Consider the following 24,174-nt stretch of genomic DNA (forward strand, 5'->3'; position numbering starts at 1 on the left):
CTTAACATCTAGCTCAATAATATTATTTAGAGACAGAAATGGAACTCTCTGATGTAAGATAATAAGGTGTATCCATCATAACAATACAGTTGACACAGCTATTTTGTGGACTGTACCAATAATCATGAGAAAAGCAGCAAAAAGCATTAGGAATCAGTGAAATCATTGAGTTACAAGGTACTTTATGCCTCATTCCTTAAAGATGTCAAAATATTCCTAGAGAATGGATAGGCTAAATATTGGTACAGTCCAAAAGTTGTCTACCAACGCTAAATGCAGAGACAGGTATACGCATACTGATTTAGCATAAAAGTGTTATCAATTATTTCCCACAAGTCACAGCTTTATTTAATGCATAGTATTAATACATTTTCCTAAACACTATTCTAATCTATTTGACTTTGCTGAGCATAATGTCATGCCTTGAACTGTAGATAATAAACCATATTTCATGCCTGTAAAAGAAACAAACACACACAAACATTTCATTGAAATAACTTTATTTAATTATTGGTCCTGGGGAATAGACATATTTTAAATGTGCATAAAACCAGGAGTCAGCTTGTGAAAGGCACCGAAAAATGTACTGCTGGTGTCAAACATTTCAGCTTCATTTTTGGATGCAACCCTTTAATTATTATAGAAGAAACGCTGTCACTTCAATATTTAGGATCTTAAAGTGTAAACTAAATTAAAAAAAGGATTCCCCATTTATTGACCACCATGAATATCTTGGCCATACTATGCTTAATCTATGATTTACCATATAAAGAACGAACATGCTGCAGAGTTTATGACAAGGAAAGTCAGTGTGCTAGATACTGGAGGACCAAGATGCGTTGGCTTTTCACCTCCTTTTACAAGAAAGCACATTTTAATAAAGTTTTGTTCTATAAAAAAAAACTAGGTTAAAGTAATAGACCTAGATACAAACAAGAGATGATTGTCGACAATGGAACTTTACAAATATTGATCATTTGCTTTTTTTGTAACTGTGCAAATTGCCCAGCAGGGCCTTAATTGGCTGTGCGAGAAAGGGGACAGCCCAGGGTGCAACCCTGAAGGGAGGGAGGGTGCAATTTATGAATATTTTAGGTTAATTAAAATTGAGGGCTAGGGAAGTGGCTTCTCGCCTCAGGCACTAAAATTTTAAGTTAGGGCTTTGTGGCCCAGTGTTTACCAAGGCTGGGAGCACACTAGTGTTTTTAGACGATTATTGGGCTATTTGGACAATAAACGACAGTTCTGCCCGATATCGCATTAGTGTGTACACCCTAACAATAAATGACTATCGTTCCACAACACATCGTATCGTTTTATTTGATTTTTAAACTGGACTAAAAATGTCGTTCAACGATGGAACAATGTCGTTCCAAACCTGCAGTGTGTATGCACTCATGACCGGCAGTGTCCATAGATCTCTATGGAGTGTGCAGAGTCAGCTAATGGTTATGACCGATGAAGAGCACACATCTGAAGGTAAATCGTGTAAGACGTATATAGTGTGTACACATGAATCGACATGCTGATCCGGATTTTTTTTTTCCCTGTCATTGGTAAAATTGTTAAAGATGTCGCATCGGGAGACATTTTCTGTGTTGTGTACCCAGCCTCAGTTATTGCTAAAAGAGGGAACATTTAAGTACAATATCTAAAGCATAATACTAAAAACAATATGGATTCTTGGAAACATTTGATTCCCTTGGTTCACTCACTGTGCAATTTACATTTCCTTTTTTTTTTTTAATTGTCATTTTTAGTGTTTTTCTTTTTCATATTATTTCCACTGATAAACTCTAAAAAGAGGTGGTCTGTATCAAGGAAAGTCTTGGAATTCAAATACTGCTACCAATATGTGGAAGAGGAATAAGGTTTGTGCAGAAGGACCTGTAATAACTTTGTGGATTTCTATTTCCACATAATACAGTAGCACAAATCATAAGCTTCAACAATACATATCTGGAATGTTACAGCTTATTTTCAAATTTTTCTTTTCTTTTTAGTTGGCCTTCTTCTGCTCAGAACCGTCTTTTGTGTCCTCTTCATCAGTGTATTCTGTGGGTTCTTCTCCATCCCGCAGAAGTTTCCCGACAAAATGATACTTAACTGGAATAAAGTACAGTTGAGAAATTAATATGGGGTTAAACAGAACTCAGCCCTTACAGAAGTTGACTTTAATTAAATATGCCACCCCACTTAGAGCAGATGCCTGAGACAGAAAGTCAGATAGCTTACTACTATGTTTATTTTCTCTTTATCATCACTGTAGACAAAATTATGACACTGCAACGCCATCCATGGCAGTCAGTAGACCTCTAGAGAACAGCTTTCATATTGTACAGATAGACAGATTTTATTCCTCTAGTGTTGGAAGCTGCAGAGCAGGCCGGCTATCAGTAACGTCGGGTCATCTACCCACTTGTTATATATTGGACAGCATCTCAGTCATATAACTATAGATGCTACATTTACTGTGTGTTATAGCCATACTTGCTACTTTCGGCAAGTTCTGTCCGGGAGGGTGTGACTGGAGGTGGCAGAGCGCAGCATTTTGTCCCCGCCCCCCCACAACAAACGGCATTTCCACCGCGGCGGCGCCAAAATGCCGCGTTTGCCCACGCCCCGCCCCCTCCCTCTCTCGGACAGAGCTTGCCGAAAGTAGGGGCCAGAATGACGCATTTGGACAGAGCTTGCCGAAAGTAGGGGACAGTTGGCAAGTATGGTTATATCTGTATAGTTTATTCTATAGCTCCAGAGAAACTATGTGTGACTTCACCAAATTGTAGCACATTTCCTGGCTTTTTTAACCCCTTGCGAAAATTATGATTACGTGAGATTAGTCACAGGATCTTCAGCCCAAATCCTCAGCTAATTTAAAGAATGCTTCAAACCGGACAGAGAGGGAGTATATATTATAGTGTGGTCATATAACTATATTGCAAACAGGCTTTCACGCAGACTTTTATTTTTCAAAACGACATGAGAGATACACTTTAAAAACCAACTAAGCTGAAAATCAAACCTTCTCTTTTGTGAATTTGAACAAAACTAATTTTGCTTAAATACGTCAGCAGCTATTTGAATAATTTGTCTATATGCGGTGCTCATGTATTAATATTTGTTTGTGTGGTGATTAAACAAAGCAAAAAGCACTTGTTTATTTTTAATACAAATTCTGTCATGAGTTTCTTAGCTGCTCAAAAATGGAGTTTCCTTTAATACATAAAACAAAATATATTTGCCCCCGAGAAACAACTCAAGGGGTAAATTGAACTCGGAGCGAAGTGTGCGATGAGTCTATGCAGAAATATTCTGGTTGGTTTTTGATCGTACTTTATAGAGCTGCGATCAAAAATGAGCAGGGATTCCTCTACCAAAATACCCAGAAACAAAAGTTCCAGCGGCAATTTATGGTTCATTAATTCCCCTGTAATTGTTTTGCTTATTAATAATAATAATAATAATAATAATAATATAATTAAAAAGGAAAAAGAAGGTTTTATGATGGGCTAACGGTGCACTGGAGATATTAGGTCTTTGAAATCTTCTATTTTCAAACATTTCTCAGAATTCCTTTATTCTTCATGAAATTCATTAACCAACTTCTTACAGACAGATGTATTTTTGTTTTAATCAATTGAAACATTAATTGTACACAGGTGGATCTGAGACCACAACCAACTGCTCAAGGGTTTGTGTATTCTAACAAAAGGGGTGAATAAAAGTGGTTTTCGTTTTACTTGATGTTATAGGGTATTGCTTGTTGATCAACGGTAAGAATTTCCAAAGAAATAAATTTTGACTCATCGTAAAGTAAAATAAGCAAATAAAAAGCAGAAAATGCCAAAAGGGGTAAAACAAAACTTTTATATGCACAGTGAAAAAAACAACAACAAGCAACTGGCCCACTGTTCATCTCCAACATGATGAAATTACTTAAGGTGGTATTTTTCCTACCTCTTATTTCAACAAAAATGTTTCCAAGTAACTGAGCAATATTTTCTAGCATTACTCTTTTCCTATCCAAAACTTTGTTGGATCCTGTGACACTTTTAAAGGACTTTGGCATTTAATGTGGAAAAAAAAAAGTAACAAAAAAAGGCTGGTGGTCTAAAGAAGGCCAAGTGCAGTATATATAGAGAGAAAAGATAAAACAAAACCAAAGCCTTCACCTTTCTGTATCAGCTTGAAGTGAAGGCAGGTATACGAAATGCTGATATTTTCAATAGGAGCAGAGACGACTTATAGGGTCTCTCAGTGTTGACTCACCTGCATGAATCTGATTGGTTCTTACATTTTAGGGCTCATAGGCGTTTCCTCAGGAAGGATTTTTTTTACCTTAGGATGCTTATGTTCTAAGAAGTACACTACAGATGCATCTGGGTTATGAATATTAAATTAAATAGAACCCTGCAAGTAATATGATTGAATTTGGTACCCAAGAGGAGGCACTTATTGACTATGTATGTACTATGCTCAACTTACAATGGACACTGGATCTATCCTGGAACATGGCTTAATTTTTTTTCACCCCTAACCTCAGACCCCGAATGCATCCTAACAATATCCCCCTACCCCACCCTACTCCTAATCTCCCCTCTCAGGCAAATAATTTTGTAATTTGTTATTTTTTTTTGATGAATTTTACTGAGAGTGCAGGGAAAATAAAATGTATAATTTGTAGGTGAAAAATAATTTTTTTGTTTCTCTAAATTTTGAGCCTAACAATAATATACTGTACCACTTTTCAAAACTGGACTATCATACCAGAGAGGAGCTTTCCGTGAAAGTTTCTGATTGACCTGGAATTGTTGTAATGACAGACTTAATATAATAAGCTTCTGTTCAATGGTATAAAGATGTGTGTTTATATATGCTGTGTGGCACAAGCTATATGCCTACACTACACACACTATAATATACAGGGGTGCAGGATTCTCCCAGAAATTACCACACAAGAATGTTTTCATCTATGTATAATTAATAAACAATGAAACCCTTGTGTGCTACAACACAACTTACAGGTAAATTGTGATTCCCAGTCACTTAAGGTCTCCCGTTGTGAAGCGGTTAGATCTGACAGGTCATCATATTTATCAGTCAGGGCTTCTTTATCAAGGCAGAAGGTGGCAAGACCTCGAGAAGCATCTTGTCCAGCAAACACACCATACGGTCCCTCTGGAAACAGAAGAATTTGATCCAATTTACCACAATGCATCATATTATTCAGCAAGCAAAGAATTAGGTCATCAAAGCTAGTTTATTAATTACTTTACTATCGCCAATCTACATTTATGGAACAGGAAACGTGTAATTTTACTTTAGTGACCTTTCTGGCACTGTGACACACAGAACAGACCTGGGGGGTATATTTACTAAACTGCGGGCTTGAAAAAGTGGAGATGTTGCCTATAGCAACAAATCAGATTCTAGTTATTTATTTAGTACATTCTACAAAAATAAGTGACAGCTAGAATCTGATTGGTTGCTATAGGCAACATCTCCACTTTTTCAAACCCGCAGTTTAGTAAATATACCTCCTGGAGTTTATTAAGTTACTACATGCAGCTACTCCTTTGTGATTGGTTTCTAAACATTTCCCTCTCCTTACTATAGAGCCAGGTGACTGGTGCTCAGACACTGTACTCCATGGAAATACAATTCCAACAACAAGTCAGGGTATACAGTCTTATTACACAATGCTAGTAAACGTGGGTACATATCTAAAATGGCCTTACAACACCACGACACCCTGCACAAAATAGACTGGAGACACCCAACACTTGCTACTGACGGACCTATTTCATAACTTCATTGCTTGAGGCATTTCAAGTTATTAGAAAATACCTGGCACTAACCTGCATGAACTCCTGAGGGAGAGTAAATATTCATTAACCTTTAGTAATACTGTGCCACCAAATTATGCAGAACTACAGAGAATATTTAATAATTTACATCAGTCCCTGCCTCAGTTGAGCTTACAATCCATACTTTAAATCACACATACACTGGGGTTAATGTTGTCAATTAAGCTACCAGTATGTTTTTGAGAGAAAAAATTATTATATATATATATATATACACATATACACACACACCCATACATACACACACACACACACACACACATATATAAAGTCTGGAGATAACCCATACCACCTTTCACCTTTTATATAAACTGAATACTGTTACATTACAATTTGGACAGACCGGAATGACTTTGCATTACTTTTGCCAAGGATTTCTTAAGCAAACTTCAGAGAGGACAGATATGTTGGTTACCTATGTAGTAATTATTAACATGACAGACTTCAGAAAGACTGCTGAATTGCAGATCTTTATCAAAAGAGAGATAAATGTTATGTTTTGCATACTATGACTCAGTATATTCCCCACCATTAAGTTTTTATGTATATTAAACTTAGCTAAAGTAGGATAAGAGCTACTACAAAGTCTCCGGTAGCCTCATGCGGTGTTATTGTACAGCACTATTATAGCAGATAAAGCTATGCCCCATGTCCCGGAAAGCCTGGGGACATCAGGAGTGGGATATCTCTGTTGGAGCAAATGGAATGCGGACAATTATAATAGCACAATATGTGAGCGCTCATAGTTATCATGGGCCCAGCAGATACAATGCCAAGTTGGGAGGAGCTGGAGGACAATTGGAGAGCAAACTTGGTATAGTGTCCGTTTTCGGGAGTACATGCTGGTATAACGCAAAATATAGGAAGACTCTATAATCCTAAGAACTTCTGCACAGCTTGCAAATTATCTGTACTATACATATCACAACATAATTAATCATCCAGTCCTTACCAAGTCCTAAAATGTGTTTTTTATCTCAAATGGAAAATAACCCAAAACAGGTTTTCCTTTGTTATTTACTCAACAAAAATAAGCCATATATGAAATTTTAAGTACACCCTTTCATTTGGTTTTCCGCACCTTATTCCTATGGAAGTAGAAATTCAATGTTTGAACTTCATGTAGTGCTATAATCTCTATGTAAAAGCGAAACCATTGGAAGTTTGTTCATAACACCATGCCAACGGCAAAAGACATCTGCATTCATCTCAGAGATTCAATCATTACAGCTCACATGTCTGGAAAAGGTTACAAGGCAACTTCAAAACAATTTGATGTCCATCGTTCTTGAGTGATAAAGATTATATACAAATGAAGAACACTAAAGACAGTTGCCAATGTACCCTGGAGTGGGCGATCCAGGAAATTCACCCAAAGATCAAAACATGATGCTCCCAAAAATCTAAAAGCATAAACGTTTTGGAAACACAAGTTATACTGCACTGTTGCATCTGAATGAAACAGGAGACTTCAAGAACAATGTGCTCGGGACATGGAGAAAGGGGAGTTTTTTTGGTTTTAATTTACAACACAAAATATGACCACAAGAACCTCATACCACAAGGGTAATAATTTAATGTTGTGACTTGGACCTGAACACCTCACAATTATTGAGCCCACCATAAACTCCTCTTTCTACCAGAGTATATGAAAGTAAAATGCGAGTCCAACAATTGAAGCCATGTGGACAGTGGATCATCAACAGGACAATGATTCTAAGCACAACAGTAAATCTACAACTGAATGGCTGAAAAAGAAAAGAATCAAAAATGTTTTTGAATGGCCTAGTCCTCAACTCCATTGAGATGCTGTGGCGAGACCATAATGACCTCAAACATCAATCAACTGAAGCAGTCTTTTGGAGAAGTGTAACAAAACTCCTCAATATGAAGGAAGGCGGATTAAGTAAGTTAAATAGAAAACAAAGTTATTGCTGCTAAAAGGTGGTTCTACAAGCTACTCCCACCTTTCAACCAGTTCTCCGTGCCACCCTTCACTCGCTTGGCCTCCGCAGCACTGTTCTTTCCTGGTTCATCGTCTACTTCTGAAGGGGCAACCAGAGAATCTCTACATCCGACACACACTCCCCTTAACTTCCTCACTCTGTTGGGGTACCTCAAGACTCTATTCTTGGCCCCCTGTTTATCTTTACACCACTTCTTTTGGCAAACATGTGCTCCTTCGGCCTTAACTACAACTTGTAAACCTCTCTTTTATACGTGTTGTACCACTATCTTTGTGCAATAATTAGTCTTATGCTTATGTTTTACCCTGCTTTATTATGCAGTATGTCCGGCACTGCGGAATCTCGGGTGCCTTATGACTAAACGATGATGACGATAGTGAATTGAGGAGTGTGACTGCTTTGCCACACACGGCTTCTTCATTTTGGCTTATTTTTTTTGTTGAATAAATATTGACAAATCAAAATCTGGTATGGAATACGCGACACGGGAAGTAAAATGTATATAATTTTAGGATTTGGCGAGGACTTGATTGTTAGTAATGTCCCGAAAGTTAAAAAACTGATTTTAAAGAACTTTGAGTGTAGTTTTGTTTTTTCCCCAGACAACATATAAATTATTATTTTTATTTATAGTGCACTTTTTAGTGATTGTGATATGAATGGTGGAAAACAAAAAATTCTAGAGCAAGTCAGACAAATCTAGGAGCCACTTTAAAGGTGTACAACCTCTATGCTTGAAAGAATTTGCATGTAAAATGGAAACACCAACAGTGATCTTTTAATTGTCATTAAATATTATGAAGGTTTATTGACCTAACATTCAGCCAGTATTTCACATAAAATTAAAAGTACCGATTCGACAGCAGTACTAAACGTACGGATTTATAATGCTAGCATTAACTGGATACTATTTAGGGACCCTACACGGTTCAGATAAAAAAAACATCACATAGTGCCTGAATAAATACAAGCATTGTCATATTACAAAGTACAAAGGTCTCAAGCTGTGTGCCATTCACGATGTCACAATTCTTTACAGAGTTGTGAAATGTCTGTTCTTATCACTGCTACCATAGGCAGCGAGCTATCACAAACACATATCTGCAGCACCTTTTACAAGCAGGACTTAATAAAACCTTATACCCCAACAGTGGCACAGAGTGGGTCTTTGGGGAGTCATGTTAAAAAGGTTGAATTAGTCTTTGGAACAACATCTAAACTGGATCTACAACTTATACCAATGCCATGAACTCTGACACTCATACATTTCAGAAGCATGAGTAGCACTACTGACAATTAATGGCATGTTAATCTTTAAGAAATAAAACCCATGGAATTGCTAACAAAAGAAATAAAAAAAAAATTTCAATAGGCTTTTACAGGTGCACAGCTTACAAGTTCTTATATCACTTGCAATCAGTGTTTAAAGTTCACCCACTGCCTGCACCAATATTCATGAGAATGTGTCTCATAAATTCACTAGGAACTAGTGACTTCACTTTGTGCATCAATCCTCAATTATAATGTCACTATCCATTAGTGAATTGATAGGCTGGATATTACATTAGCCCAAAATAGGTCTGCCCCCACTGTGTAGGTGATGGGTATACTTTAAATTGAGAAGAAAAGGGTGATGGTATTAAAAAAAAGTTGATCAATGCATGATATAAGATCTTTACCTTAAACAAAATGCAACAATAAAAATAGCCAAAGATATAATACACCACTCATTGTTCTATTTTATAATAAGTTACATTATTTAAAACATTTCTGCAAACACCAACATATATAGACAACAATAGACATACACTACTACTAATCAACCATATAAGTGAATGTGCATAATATTTCTGCAACTTTAATTTACCTGTAAACTGAAAAACATGAGATGCATCAATAAAATTCAAATGACTTCATCCAAACCTGAAAATTCAGTTTTGGTTGGAGTCCTGTAAATTAAACATGAATTCAGTATATTTACCTGCGGTTTGAAGTTCCACTCTATCCTGTGGATCCCCTCATGCCTGCCAATGATATTCTCCTTAACCCCTGTTGGCTGTATGTATGGGAATGCCTGCCCGGAGCAAGGAGAGCAAGACTGCAGAGCGACAGACATCAAAGGACCAGCCCGGTGAAACACCTATCAATCTATAAAGGCTGACTCCACCTGAAACTAATAATTATGGTGGTACCCTGGCACCCATGCAGTTTAGAAGAACTCAGCCCCACCTATCACCAACTGGCAGAAGAAGTGGTGCAAACAGTAATGTGTTAGTTTGTAACATAGACGCTGAATGCGCAGAGCCACGGTAATGTTAAATCAGTATTTAAAATGAACATTTTACTGTTTGGTTCAGAACTCTCCCTGGTTGTCAACACGAGGGCAGGTGTCATAACAGCACTGGCAGAAATGACTTCTCCTGAACTGCAAGTGCCCCAAGCATTGGACCACCACAGCTCTGCAACATGGGAGTAGTAGGGTGGATTGTTAGTTTTTGGCAGAGGTTACCTTATAAGGGGCAGAGTAGATGTAGTATTTTTATTTCTTTTAAATCATACTTTTCAAATGTTGAAATTAACAAACATTAATAGCCAGTGACTAAATGTTTCCATATACCAGACCTGTCACCAATATATTCTGTTTTAATACAACCTACCACTATGTATCTAAATATTATCTATTGAACGCTCCCTTTAAGCCAACTAACGACACATAAAAGTCTAAAAGATCAAGGACATAGCTAGTAAACTTGCTGCAGAACTTTTTTTAAAAAAAACAAACAAGAATTTGCCAACAAGGTTATTAAACTCTGTCCTCTTTATCCAACTTAGTTTTAACCCTTCTTTAACCAGTCTAGAATTGCAACCAACAGGAAAATTGAAGTGGCAGAGCACTGATGTGCACAATATATTATGCATGGTAATCTGGTGCAGGTTTCAACATAGAACAAAGACAGCAGTAAACATTGCCAGAAAAATTCTTAATGCTTCTGAATAAGAATGTTTCTCACCTGGTCCATAAAACTTCTTGCCCCTTGTCACGTCAAACACCTTCCCATTAATTGCCATTAGAATCCTGGGGTTGTCTGCGCCATTAAATTCTTTAAGCTGAGCCAATGTAAAGTCTCTTTTCTTCATCTTAGGCAATTGCTCTTCTCTGTTCTCATCGGAATGTTGGGGTTTATCACCCCTCAATATTTTGTACAGCAGGTACAAGCAAAGGCACAGGAGACAAATATTTAAAGGAGAGGTGAAGATCTCCTGCAGAATACCCTCTTCAGCCATGTTAACTATGTCAAGATTTCAGAGTCAAAACATTCAATTTCGTGGAGATTAGTTTCAGATGCCTGTAGGATAAAAAAAAAAAGTGTTAAATACTCAAAAGAATATTAAACTATGCATAAATGCTATAGAATGTGAGATCGAACGTTCAGCGTTCGGATGGAACGCGACAATCGCATACAATAACGTGCATTGTTTATAAATAATTAACAAGGGGGTCAGAAATCTAGCACATCGCTGAGGACTGTAGAATCCCCTCGGAGTAACAGAGTGCCCCCAGAGACCACGCTTACCCAGAGCTGCAGTATTCAGCTATCTGCTTTTTAGACCAACTAATACTGTTTCCAGTGTGTCACTCCCAGCTCTGCACAAAACCTGGCAGCAGACCAGCAGGATTGGCTCATACAGTTTTGCAGGAAGAGGAGGTTTTTTTTTCCTGCTTTCTTCGGTTCCAGGTCAAACGTCAGCAGACATAATAGAGCCTTATACTTCTCTGCACAGGAAACTTGGTTCAGTGCTTGTGGATTTTTTCTGACTCTTACAAAAATACTTTTCATATCATTCTGTTTAATGCTTCAGGCTTTTAAATTATAACAGTACTGAACAAGTAAATACACTTTAGTAGTCATAGATTTTGTGACACATTAGTTTTTGGATCTGCTCTTGATCTGTAGCTATAGCATACTTGGCTCTATAATATTTACTTTTAAAAAGGACATCAATGTTCTGTTCTTGTAAATTATGTCTTTGTAATACACAAGTGATGGTTGTATAAACTAATGTACTAAAGGCTGCAAGATTCTATTTCTTATCTAGGTGAGTTATGATGTTACCACTTCAGTGTATCATTAGCAAAACTTGTTAATAATGTAACCCCACTGTAAATAATAAGGCTATTAGGGGTATATTCAATTGTTAGTTTCCCGCGCCGCGGAAAAACTAGTAAAGTTAATACGGTAATATGTAGCTGGATTTCAGCTTGCGGCTCAGGGAGCTGCGAGCTGAAATCCAGTGAGAAAATTACCGTATTAACTGTTTATACGCGCACTATTACCGTAGTAACGGTAATAGTGCGACGAGCAAGAGATTTTCTGTGTTTCCGCCGACAATTGAATATGCCCCTTAGAATTAATTCAAGTACAAGACATTGCTACTTTATATGGTCATGGAAGTCCTATGTGATTCCTAATCTCTTTATAACTTACAGTAGGGTCAGGGGCGGGTGGGCAGGGTCCCATAGTGGGCTACCTTGGGCTTGGTCACTGGGCCACCTGTATTTTTTCCTTTAAAATGGGCTGCTGAGCACCCAAGCCGTTCTTTCTCATTCTCCCCCCCAAACTAGGCTTTGGGTCGACACAGAGGCTGACCTCCTCCAGATGCTATCTCCCAGTATTTTGTTCTGGCTAGACCCTAAGGACCTTCCTCCCCTGCTCTCCCTCCCCCCTACAGTTCGTTTCTCTATTGAAATATGGAGATATAGCACACGCACTTTTAAACTCTTGTCTAACCCCAAGCGGATGTTCCCTCTATGGCATAACCCCTCTTTCCCTCCAGGGGTCAACCCGAAATCTTTCTCCCAATGGACAAAACAGAATATTTTGTTTCTTTCCGATATTGTCCCAATGGGTTTTTTTCCAACTTTTGCTGATCTTCGTAAGCGTTTCCATCTCTCGTCCTCCGTGTTTTACCAATATCTTCAAATTCGTCACATTTTCTCCTCCTTAATAGACCCTCGTGCTCCTCACAATCGCTCCCCCCTAGAAACCTTCTGTAAAAACAAAACGTCTTCCAAAGGCTTGATATCTACTTTTTATTCTCTACTATTGAATCATAATCTGCCTGACAAGGAGACTCATGAGCTCCGCTGGGAGGAGGAGATGGCCGAGTCTCTGGATCCTGAGGAATGGACTGAGATACGCGAGGCAGTCGCCAAATCCTCCATCTGTACAAATATAAAAGAAAACTCCTACAAACTATTGTTCCGGTGGTATTTAGTCCCATCCAGACTGAAAACAATCTACCCGGCATCTTCGGACCTCTGCTGGCGCTTCTGTGGCCAGCGTGGTTCCCTGTCCCACATCTGGTGGAGCTGCCCGAAAATCATCTCCTTCTGGAAGGAGGTAGCCGACCTTATTTATAAAGTGTCTAATCTAAGATCTCCATTCCATCTTTCATACTTTCTCCTCCCTCGACTGCCCCCTGACACCCATAAAATTATGTGGTTACTTCCGGGCCATATCCTAACCGCAGCCAGATGCTTAATAGCCAAGAAATGGAAACAATCAGAGAGCCCTTCTGTTTCGGAATTAATTCAAAGTGTTTGGCAAATACACAGCCTAGAGCACATGACTAGTGTAGTTAATGATCGCCCCTACAAATTTCTCTCCACATGGCACAGGTGGCAAGATTACTTCTCTGCTACACACTCCCCTTCTTAAAGAATAAAAATAATGTACTTTAGTAATTGATAGCGCTAAGTCTTGCTAGGTTCTGCTTCCCCTTCCTACTTCTTCTTTGCTCTTCCCCTTACTAACATTCCCTCCTCCCCCAACCCCCCCAAACTGCCTCTCCTCTATTTTCCACTTCCACTATTTCCTCTCCCTTTCCCCCTCTCCTGTTTCCCCTCATGGTACCCCAGATATTTCATAACCATATCTCTTTTGACTCTCGTTTACCTGCATATTACTAATCCTGCGGACCACTACGTTTATGGTGGCTCCGAGTTCTATGCCTCACCTGTGTTGCAAACTCTTGTTAATATTGTTATGAATTGTTTGACCATAACAAATGCTGTACCGTTTATTTTTGACAAAAATCTGAATAAACTTTATTTAAAAAAAAATAAAAATGGGCTGCTGAGTTAAGTCTTTCCCCCCGGGCTAAAATTTGTCAGCCCCCTCCGAGTAGGGTGGTACATTATCACATATATAATATACAAGTGACACTAATATATGTATAATCCATATTAGACAATTATTGACATCTATTTTTGTGTGCTAAAATAAATTTCAAATTGCATACCAACATCAACAATTGGAAAGTAGGGACAAATTTGAACATGCCCCAATCTGCCAAAGCTAGGTATCATTCCATCCAAATCTTGTGATGATCTACCAAAACTATGCTCCATTTCTGGTAAGGAGGGGCCATAGCAGTCGCATAGTTGCAACATTTTGAAATAATGTCCTGCACATTAGAGAGCCCATATGATTTCCCCTGCCATCCCTTCCTCCATACTAACCACAGCCACAGTCAATAGAAAATAAGACGTTACTGCATTCCTACTGAACTTAACTGGGCTGCTCATTCCTCCCAGCTGTCAAACTGCTGGTGTCCGCTCCTGCTCTCAGCTACTGTTAATTATAACAAATACTGGTTCGCCGTTGTACTATTGAATGGTGACTGCTCCCAAAAACAAAGCAGAATCCACGATATCTGCTGCGATGCACTGTTCTTAAATATGCAGGACACACAGAGGGCCGTGGATTTTACGGTAAGTGCACGATAGTGCACCATCACTATTTGTTAACTATGCCCCTTAGTGAGCAAAGACTTTAAAGACAGGAAACTTGAGCAGATTTATAGAACTCCGATACCTGCAATGTTTGTGATACCCCATGTCAAGTGAAAGAGATACAAGATACTTAACTGATGTGGAGTATCTTACCTTATGTTGGGAGATTGGGGAACTATTGTAGAGATTGAGATTAGAGTGACTGTCTTCAAGACATGGAGTGTCAGCTCTTGTGTGAAACCTGTTAGCCACTGTCATTTATTTGCAAATCCTAGGTTTGTACTGGAGGAGTTCCATAAACTGTGAGGTGAACTGCACCTTACACCTGTGTCACTAAACTGGTTTTCAAACTTGCATGTGCAAGGGCTCTTCTGTACTGAGGGTGGGGGAGGGACTATGCAACTTAAAATCTGGTTTAAAAGTACAGTCCAATATCAATTTGTTTATTTTTAAACAAGTTTTGCATATTTTTAACATGAATCTGAAAGTCATCATTCATCTTTCAGAACCTGCTTTTAAATTATGGGCTACACATTTTTAGTATTGAGCAGTATTACTGTTTTCATACTTTCCTCTACAGTGCTAACATCAGGGCCGCCGAGAGGGGGGGTACGGGTACTAATTGCCTGGGCAAGCCAGGGGGCCCAGCTCGGGCTCACACTGCCCACGTTTTTTGGGGGGCGGGGCTTCGCCCCTTCGTTGGTGGTGGGAGCAGGGTAGTAAAAAAATAAAAAATACATACACATACTCACCTGATCGCAGCGCCGGCGTCCCTCCTCCTGCCTCTCTCCTCTGTTTACACTGAATGTCCGACGTGACATCATCAAGTCACCCCCAACATTCAGTGAGGAGCAGCGCAGAGAGGACCAAGAAAGAAGACAGAAGAAAAGAAAAGAAGCTAATACAAAGGTAAGTAAAAATGGAGGACAGCAGAAAAGCACAGGGAGAGAGGCACAGCATGAGGGAAAAGGGGGGAGAGAGGCACAGCATGAGGGAAAAGGGATGAGAGGGAAAAGGGGGAAGAGAGGCACAGCATGAGGGAAAAGGGGGGAGGCACAATAGTGGGGACTATTTTATATGGGGTTGTTTGGGGGCTACTGTATGTGGGGGTGAGTTTGGGGAGAATGTGGTCTCTTTAGTAAATGTGACTATTAATTATTTAATGGCAGTGATGGTTGCGGGAAATAGGTATATTTCTGAAATGTAAATACTATTAATTTGTTGCTGGGGCTGTTTGTAGGGAGGGAAATAGGTTTAATTATTAAATTGGAATACTATTATTTTAATGTTGGGGCTGGAGGAAGGCCCAATTATTAATTGTGGTTGGTATTGATTTAACGCTGGGGCTGACTGTAATTTTCTAAATGTACCCATTTTTTTTTTCAAAATAGGGCCCCCAACATTCCAGGATTCAGAGACGCTGCAACTAAAAAAACCTGCAGCCACAGGTGGTGAAAGTGAGAAGAACAGGTAGGAGAGAGCAGCAGAGTCTGTGAAATGTTGTCATTCTAGTGGGCCAATCCCAATTTGTTGTGGATGTTTAATGGTGTACACAACAATGCAGTTTTTTTTCTGTAGGAGGGTGGCCTGGGCATGCCCAATGATACATAGCCATGCCCCCAATTGTATGAAGACACACAGTAGCAATTTTGTGGTGGCGCAAATTTTTTTTACATTCTCAACTATGAGGGGGTCCCATGAAGTTGTTGTACCGGGGCCCTGAATTCCTCTTGGCAGCCCAGGCTAACATTGTTTTGTTTCACCTGATAATAAATGTTTACAATTCTCATACAACCTATGAGATTGCTGTATGAAGGCTATAAAGTCACATAACATGTAACAGATTATATAGAATGATAAAGTTACTGGTCTCACTCTCTTCCTCCCCCTTCAATGAGTCAGAGCTTTATCTCTTACACAGGTGCTGGAGTTAGAGCATAGCACACATGTAGTTATAAGAGGAAGTGTGAAGCACTATGACTGGTTAACTCGCCTGTTTCAATAATATCCAGTCTGTTTGTTGGTTGGGAGTCTTGCCACCTCTCAACAGTTGGTGGAGTAAGGCAGCAAGCCTCCTGATCTCCACTGAAGGCGGGGAGAAGTGAAAGAAATATCAACCCCCTACCTACACACATTGTGGACGGCACATGCGTGTCACATGCACACTTTTGATTGTGTGTACACCCGGTTTCCCCGCAAGTCAGATTTTTTTTCTACAGCTCAATCATAGAAGACGTTGTTTCTGTTACTGACAGACTCTTTTCAACTCCCCCTTTATCAATAAACAGGGGATGGGAGAATCACAAAAAGCGTGGTCCCTCCTCAGGGGCAAACGCGGGATTTCTGGATGGGGGTTTCCGAATGTTTGCACGGGGATGCATAATTAGCAAGTATCAGAGAGGTACTCATAACGCCGTAATACCTGTTCTGTTATTGCCATTTACTTATTTAACCTTTTATTTCCACATTCGTGGAACTGAATGTCCAAATCTAGGGCCTGATTCATTAAGGATCTTAACTTAAGAAACTTCTTATTTCAGTCTCCTGGACAAAACCATGTCACAATGCAAGGGGTGCAAATTAGCATTCTGTTTTGCACATAAGTTAAATACTGACTGTTTTTTCATTAAGATCCTTAATGAATCGGGCCCCTAGACCTTAAGTTCCACTGTGCATGCGCACATCTGCAAAAACAAGTGCTGATAAACAAAAAAAAGTCAATTGGCTGTAAAGTTAATTTTATTTGTTTACAGCATCCACATTCCACCTGCAACTTACTAAGTGGCAGCATATCACATAGTGCAATTACTCTACAGACAATTAGATTAATGTCAGTACACAATAGTTTGCACTACCCTGGCGCCTAGGGCTCTTGTCTGATATTTATGGCTCTTATTTGTATTGTTTATAGTTCTGATGCTATTTATATGCTCTTGTGCAGTATATCTCAAGCTCTTGCTTTGTTGTATTGTTATTGACCCGTTTGACTACTGGCTCTATATTGAGACTCTTTGTTAATTTGCTGTGTGGTAATGTTTGTTTGTGTGTATTCTGTATGCCTGTGGGCAGTGTGTATCTTGTGGGCGGTGTTAATATAGGGTTTAGCAGCAGTGTGTGTAGTTATGACAATATTGTGTTGAGGACGTTTACTTCTGTGTGCTGCTGGCTAATGATTGTGGGTGAATGGAATAGGTGTGCTGTGCTCTGATAAGAGCAGTTTTCTTACCCGTGTTGCTTCGATGTTGGGCGCGAGGGCGTCTTGTAGACTTTATCCGGTCTTCCTTGTTGTTTGGAGCGCACTGTGCGTTCAAAAAGCCGAACTTCCTGTTTCAGCTCAGTGCGTGGAATGCATCCTACATCTGCAAACACAGAAAAAATAATAACCACACTAGGTGATATATGTATACATCCCCTAATATATAATTTATTCTTCAGTTTCATTCAGGATAACAATGTCAGTAATTTCCTGAAGGGTGCACCTGAACACATATAGACATTTCAGAGAACTGGAGAGAATCAAGTGTATATCAGGGCACTCAAGGATGTAGTTTAAATTAATAATGATTAGATTTATTGATAAACATTAAATAATTCTACATGGCTACTAATTAAAGCATTTAATTAAGCAGTCAATAAATTATTTGTACTCCTCCAGAAACAACATCAGGGTCCAATGTTGCTTAATAATTAGTAAGCGAAGACACTTACCATTTATGATTCATATATTGTAGTGACCACATTACAGTTCAATTAGAAACTATTAATAATACTGTATGGACGTTGGCGATATACATAGACATCCATGGAATTTATTCATATATGGTCACCAAATATGACATTTGCAGGGGAGAGAAAATTTTACTGTTAGATGACTGCTATTATCATCACCATCATCATCACCATTTATTTATATAGCGCCACTGATTCCACAGCGCTGTACAGAGAACTCATTCACATCAGTCCCTGCCCCATTGGAGCTTACAGTCTAAATTCCCTAACATACACAGACAGAGAGAGAGAGAGACTAGGGTCAATTTTGATAGCAGCCAATTAACCTACTAGTATGTTTTTTGGAGTGTGGGAAGAAACCGGAGCACCCGGAGGAAACCCACACAAACACGGGGAGAACATACAAACTCCACACAGATAAGGCCATGGTTGAGAATTGAACTTGTGACCCCAGCGCTGTGATGCAGAAGTGCTAACCACTTAGCCACCGTCGCTATACTTTATATTAATTTCGTAATAAGTGGTGTCAATGAAATACACACAAAGGAAAGTGTTTATTGTTTAAAATAGTGAGACAGCACAGCAGTTGCAGTTAAAACTTTTAAAATCACAAAAACACGATATGTTAAACACTACACAGAACACTTTTTTTTTTTTTTTTTTTTAAAGTAAATTTTTATTAAAGTTTTTCAAAACAACATAGGCATGAAAGTGAGACATCATATGGCATATATGTGAAACACTTCACTTTAAGTAACATAAATGCACATAAAAGAAAACTCGAAACAGTACATAGTAAATTGGCATGTTACTGTAAAGAAACGAGAGTGTTGCTTTTCTTCTTTTTGTTGCTTGGGGGGAAGAGGGAAGACAAACAATGGGTGAAGGGGGATTTGGGGAAGAAAAGGGGGGGGAAGAAGAGTTTATCACCTTTTTTTTTTGTTCCCTGTATCAGGTGGTAACAAAGAAAAGTAATGACACACTTTTCTTTTAACCTTTTTTTCGCTACTTTCCAAAGACCAGATTAATAATTTTAATACATATCAGTAAATCTAATAATCCTAAATATGCAGTCATCTGTCTAAATTGGAAAATATCTCCATCTTTCCAGCTAAACCTGGTTATCTTGACAACTCGCACCAGCAGTCATCCTCAGACACGGACTGGGAGAGGGATGGCCGGGGGGCACACAGGCGGCCGCATCATATGACAGGGGATGCGGCCGCATCATTGCACGGCCGCATCCCCTGTCATGTGATGCGACCGCCTGTGCGCTGACACGGCCACATCTGATGTCATCAGATGCGGCCGCGGGGGGAAAACTATGTTTTTTGCATCCGGGGGGCGGCCGGCCGGCCTACCCCCCGGCCCTAATAGCAGTCTGACCCAGCGGCCCGGGAGGCCGTTGCCCCCCTGCCCCCCGGGCCAGCCCGCCCCTGGTCATCCTGTTGTGCCTGGTCTCTATCTTCCCAGACAAACCTGCTTACTCTGACAAAGCTTACTCTACCTGCAGTTAACCTGTGAGCCAGGTATCCAGTACCCCTGTTCCTCGGATCACCTGGGATACTGCTTCTTTGGACTTGTGTTTGTTTCCTTATTATTTACTGCCTCTCATTTTTATCTGTGTGACCTGTGTTTAAAATAAACCACTTTGTTTCATTAACATTCTCTATGTGGTCTTGATATTGGGAATCCTGACACATTGCTCGTGTTGAGTGGGCACTGAAGATTTCTGCCATCTTACGCCCATTACTCTTGTTCGCCTGTTTAATAACTTCTCTGATTCATTTGGAGATGTTCTGTTTAGAAGCAGCATCATCTCTCCAAGGGGCCTTTTTAATAAACCTAATTTTCTTGTCAATTCCCCAAAAACTGCTGTTTTTCGGGGATGTTAGGCGCCGTCCCGCACTCTTACCTGGTGCTGGGATGGACGCCCTCTCCCCAGCCACTCGTCCCGTTGCCTAGCAACAGGACGTCACTTCCGGCCTAGGGAGGAAATCGGGCGCATGCTGACCGCCGACCTCCACTCCCACCAATGGTATACAGTGCACCACTATATAAACTAGACTCTGGCACCACTAGGGTGCCAGAGTATCTAGTCTTCCAGGTCTGTCTCTTGGCTACTGTTTGACATATATATATTTGCTAGCTTTTCTGGATTTTGACCCATGGCTGCCTGACCACTCTCCGGATTCTCCCTGGTTTCTGTTTGGATCTCCTGGCTTTGACTCCTGGCTTCCTGACTGTTCTTCTGCCTGATTCCTCTGTACCTTGTTGCCTGCTCGGTTTTGACCCCGGATTGTCGACTTTGATTGTTCACCAGACCTCGCTGGTAGCTACCTGGAAGGGCCAGGACCGACACGTCTCAGCGGTTCTAAGTCCAAAACTCCTTGCGGGGTTCCCTGGTGAAAACCTGGGGAGTGGTTAGACTTCGCGCCTCCTTACGTAGCAGCGCAGATACCAGCAGGTGAGGCTTTCCTATTACCTTGTTCGTGACAGGGGAATAGACCCCAATTGAAGTATTTGCCTCATCTATCAAAAGTGCATTGCAGCAGATATCATAGATATCTGCTGCTTTGCACTTTTTTTCATAATACATAGAAGTCCCCATAGATGTCTATAGGGACTGCTATGTACTGCAATTTAACAATGAATGGAAATGCTTTTACACATACGGTAATGTACGCCAGCTCAGGCTGTAGTACATTACCGTTCCTGCTATTTTTCAGCACTGTTCAGCTCTGCTCCGAAGAGCTTTATAGCACATGTGTGGAGGGATCACATGATCCCTCCCTGTCATACTACGCTCTCTGCAACACTGAAGTGCAGAGAAGTTTTCAGACGGAGCATGCGCACAAGGCTTCTATGGATCGCACAGCAGCTTCGGGAACGAGAGGCAGTGAAAAGGTAAGTTTTTAACTTCACAGGAACAGCAGTTTTTCGTGACTGCTGTTCCTGTGGAGATCTTTTAATAAATATGAGAAATAGTTCAATCCTTATCAATGCGATAAGGATTGAAATCTATTTTTCATTTTATGCGGCTGTTGATAAATGTGCCCCCAAGGCTCATCTGGAACCATGAAGAGCTGCTTTGTGTTTCCGAGTCCTTGTGTCCTGGACAAATATATAGAGATTGCTCTTACTACATCCAGTGAATGTAGTTTACTTTCATTCTCATATTTTGCATATGGACAGAATAATGGCTGTCCAGCTTACTGGTTAGTGTAAATAATAGATATTACCATAGGTAGAAATACTGATTTGCTCTAAGCACCACAATATCTATATATTATATACACATTGAGAAATGGCTCCTTACACCACAGTGCTAACTCACCAACTGCCCGAGCAGGTGTAATTGCTATCCATCTCAAGGAAACTTTTTGCAGGGTCTCAAAAGTGTCAGACATCAGTGCATTTAGTGCTAAATTATGATTCCATGAGGCCATGAAGGGTCTGATGGAGGGACAAATCCTCACTACTGCCTAGAAAAAACAAACAGCCAAATATTATGAGGCTAACTATCTAGAGATACACTCAATGCAGACACTGTACATTAAGGGATAAGTGGATCATCTGACTGTTTTGTAAAATCACAGACTATTATCTTATCCTAGATTCTTCAGAGCATAATCTCTGCTTGTCAGCCAACCTTGCCCTTACAGCTCCCCAGAGAGTGAATATCTCTCAGCTGTTTTTGACCTGCCAGAAATCTTTCCAGCATGTGAGATCCTCTACTATTAGGGAATAGGTTGTTACGACTATTAGGGAAGCCACTAAACAGTTCAGGGGCCACTCACTGCGGAGAGCAGCTACCAACTAAGCAGCAACAAGCAGCTACAATCAATTATGCATGTTGCCCACTTTTCTTCAGCTTAAACCTTTGTGAAACATAATTGGAGATCATGTGATCTGCAAAAGATCGAGTTTCTCAGAGCAACCACCTGGTATGTTGTAGTCTGGCACCAGCTGTTGCTAGGAGACAAGTCTCCCGATGGACGAAATACCAGTTTGACAGAATCTGTGATCTAAAACCTGAATTGTTCTAGGGAAGTAGTATTGTCTCCTAACAACAGTTCCCACCCTACACCTCCTACTAGGTCTGTATTTTCTGGAGAAATATATGACTGAGGATATTATTGTTTTCTATGCTATCCCCACTAGGCGCAACAAAGGTCCAGGAACGACCTCAGACGACCGTGCCTAAGGAAACAGAGTGAAACTCCATTACATAATACAGCTTTAGCATCAAGATGAAAAGTTTAATATTGCCACCAGTTATATTCTTAGGGGCATATTCAATGGTCCGCGGTTTACGTCGAGGAAAAACTATTACGGGTATTACGGTAATAGTAAGCCGGATTTCAGTTCGCAGCTCCCTGAGCCGCGAGCTGAAATCCAGCAAGAAAAGTACCGTAATACCAGTATTTACGCGCACTATTAACGTAATGACGGTAATAGTGCGCCGGGCGCGTTATATTTGGCTGTAACGCCAACAATTGAATATGCCCCTTACAGTGTTGTTGTATTCCAGGAATGATAATATTTGGATTTTCACGCCTCTGTCACTATTTTTGTTTTCTTTAAATTTGAGAGCGGCGTCTTTATGTATCTTACATCTTTGTGCATTACATTACAGTAAACATCTAGTAGTTTGTGGTCTTCTCTACTCAAGGAATTATTGTCTTCATTCTTTCCCGTGTCCTTTTCATTTCTCTATGAATAGATTGCCATCAGTAAGCTTCTGAAAAACCTGACTTGCAGAGCGCAGTGTGTGTTGGCGGGCAGAGGTGGATTGGGCACTTAAAGTCAACCTGGAAAAATTCTGGAAGTAGCCTCATGTGGGCAGGACAAATCAACTGTAGGTGGGGCCTACACAAAAGGATTAGTACAAGGTTGTTTGTAACCACCAGTGGTAGGCAAGACTAATGTACAAGACAAATTATTACGTCAAAGAGATATAATCAATTACAATATCTACCAGCCCCATCTGACTAGTATTCAGCATTCTAGTTACTCCTGTACAATACAGAGAGATTTCTATGTACAATGTAGACAACATCCTTGTTACCGCCACCCAATACAGAACACATTCATGTCACTGCCACCCAATACAGAGAGTTAAATGTGATTTTTATTGAATAATGAATCCTATTAATTCAGCTATAAAACAGGACATTCTTGTTCTTGTCATTTTAAATTTGCAAAGATCATAATAGTGAAAGAAAACACAGGTTCATTACATTAGTTCATTACAATGATGGTAAGTGCAAACCCTAATTAAAAAATGTCCCAATTTACCAATATTCAGGAGAATGCTGTCAAGCAATGTATTAGTAACCAGTGACAATATTTGAATGAAAAAAACATTGATTTTGCCATTGAAAAGAAACATATGGAAAATTACAACATGTGTGTGTGTGTGTGTGTGTGTATATATATATATATATATATATATATATATAAAACAATATTTTACTTAATACTTAAGTATTCAGCTACACATCTAGCAATTAGGGCCGTAGCTTTTGTCCTATACATCTGTACAATTACAGGAGCCCCTGGGTTTATCATGGGATATTAAAGTGCTCTGGATGGTGCTGCAGAGTCACCGCAGCCCCTTGCTCAGTACCAGTCAGCCTTGTGATTCAGGGCAGGGCCATCCCTTTATCTTGGGCCACAGCTGGATTAAGGCTCAGGGGGGCCTGAGACACTCAAGACAGTGGGGCCCCTGTGATGTAATATGGTTATCATTTTAGACAAATATGCAGGCAATACTGTATGCACTACTGTTAGGTGCACACAGCTCTGCCTT

At 39.9% G+C, this 24,174-nt stretch overlaps 1 protein-coding gene across 1 annotated transcript; it reads right to left on the reverse strand.

The window, feature by feature from the left end:
• Positions 1-483: 483 nt before the first annotated feature.
• Positions 484-11,523, reverse strand: PGRMC1 (progesterone receptor membrane component 1). The gene is made up of 4 exons (XM_075184284.1): positions 11,410-11,523; positions 10,846-11,181; positions 5,023-5,178; positions 484-2,106 (listed from the first exon to the last, which is right to left on the reverse strand). The coding sequence occupies exons 2-4, from the start codon at positions 11,117-11,119 to the stop codon at positions 2,000-2,002; spliced, it is 537 nt and encodes a 178-aa protein (XP_075040385.1). The 5' UTR covers positions 11,120-11,181; positions 11,410-11,523; the 3' UTR covers positions 484-1,999.
• Between the last annotated feature and the right edge of the window lie 12,651 nt (positions 11,524-24,174).

This window comes from Mixophyes fleayi, chromosome 9 (genome assembly GCF_038048845.1).
Source record: "Mixophyes fleayi isolate aMixFle1 chromosome 9, aMixFle1.hap1, whole genome shotgun sequence".
NCBI lineage: Eukaryota > Metazoa > Chordata > Amphibia > Anura > Limnodynastidae > Mixophyes > Mixophyes fleayi.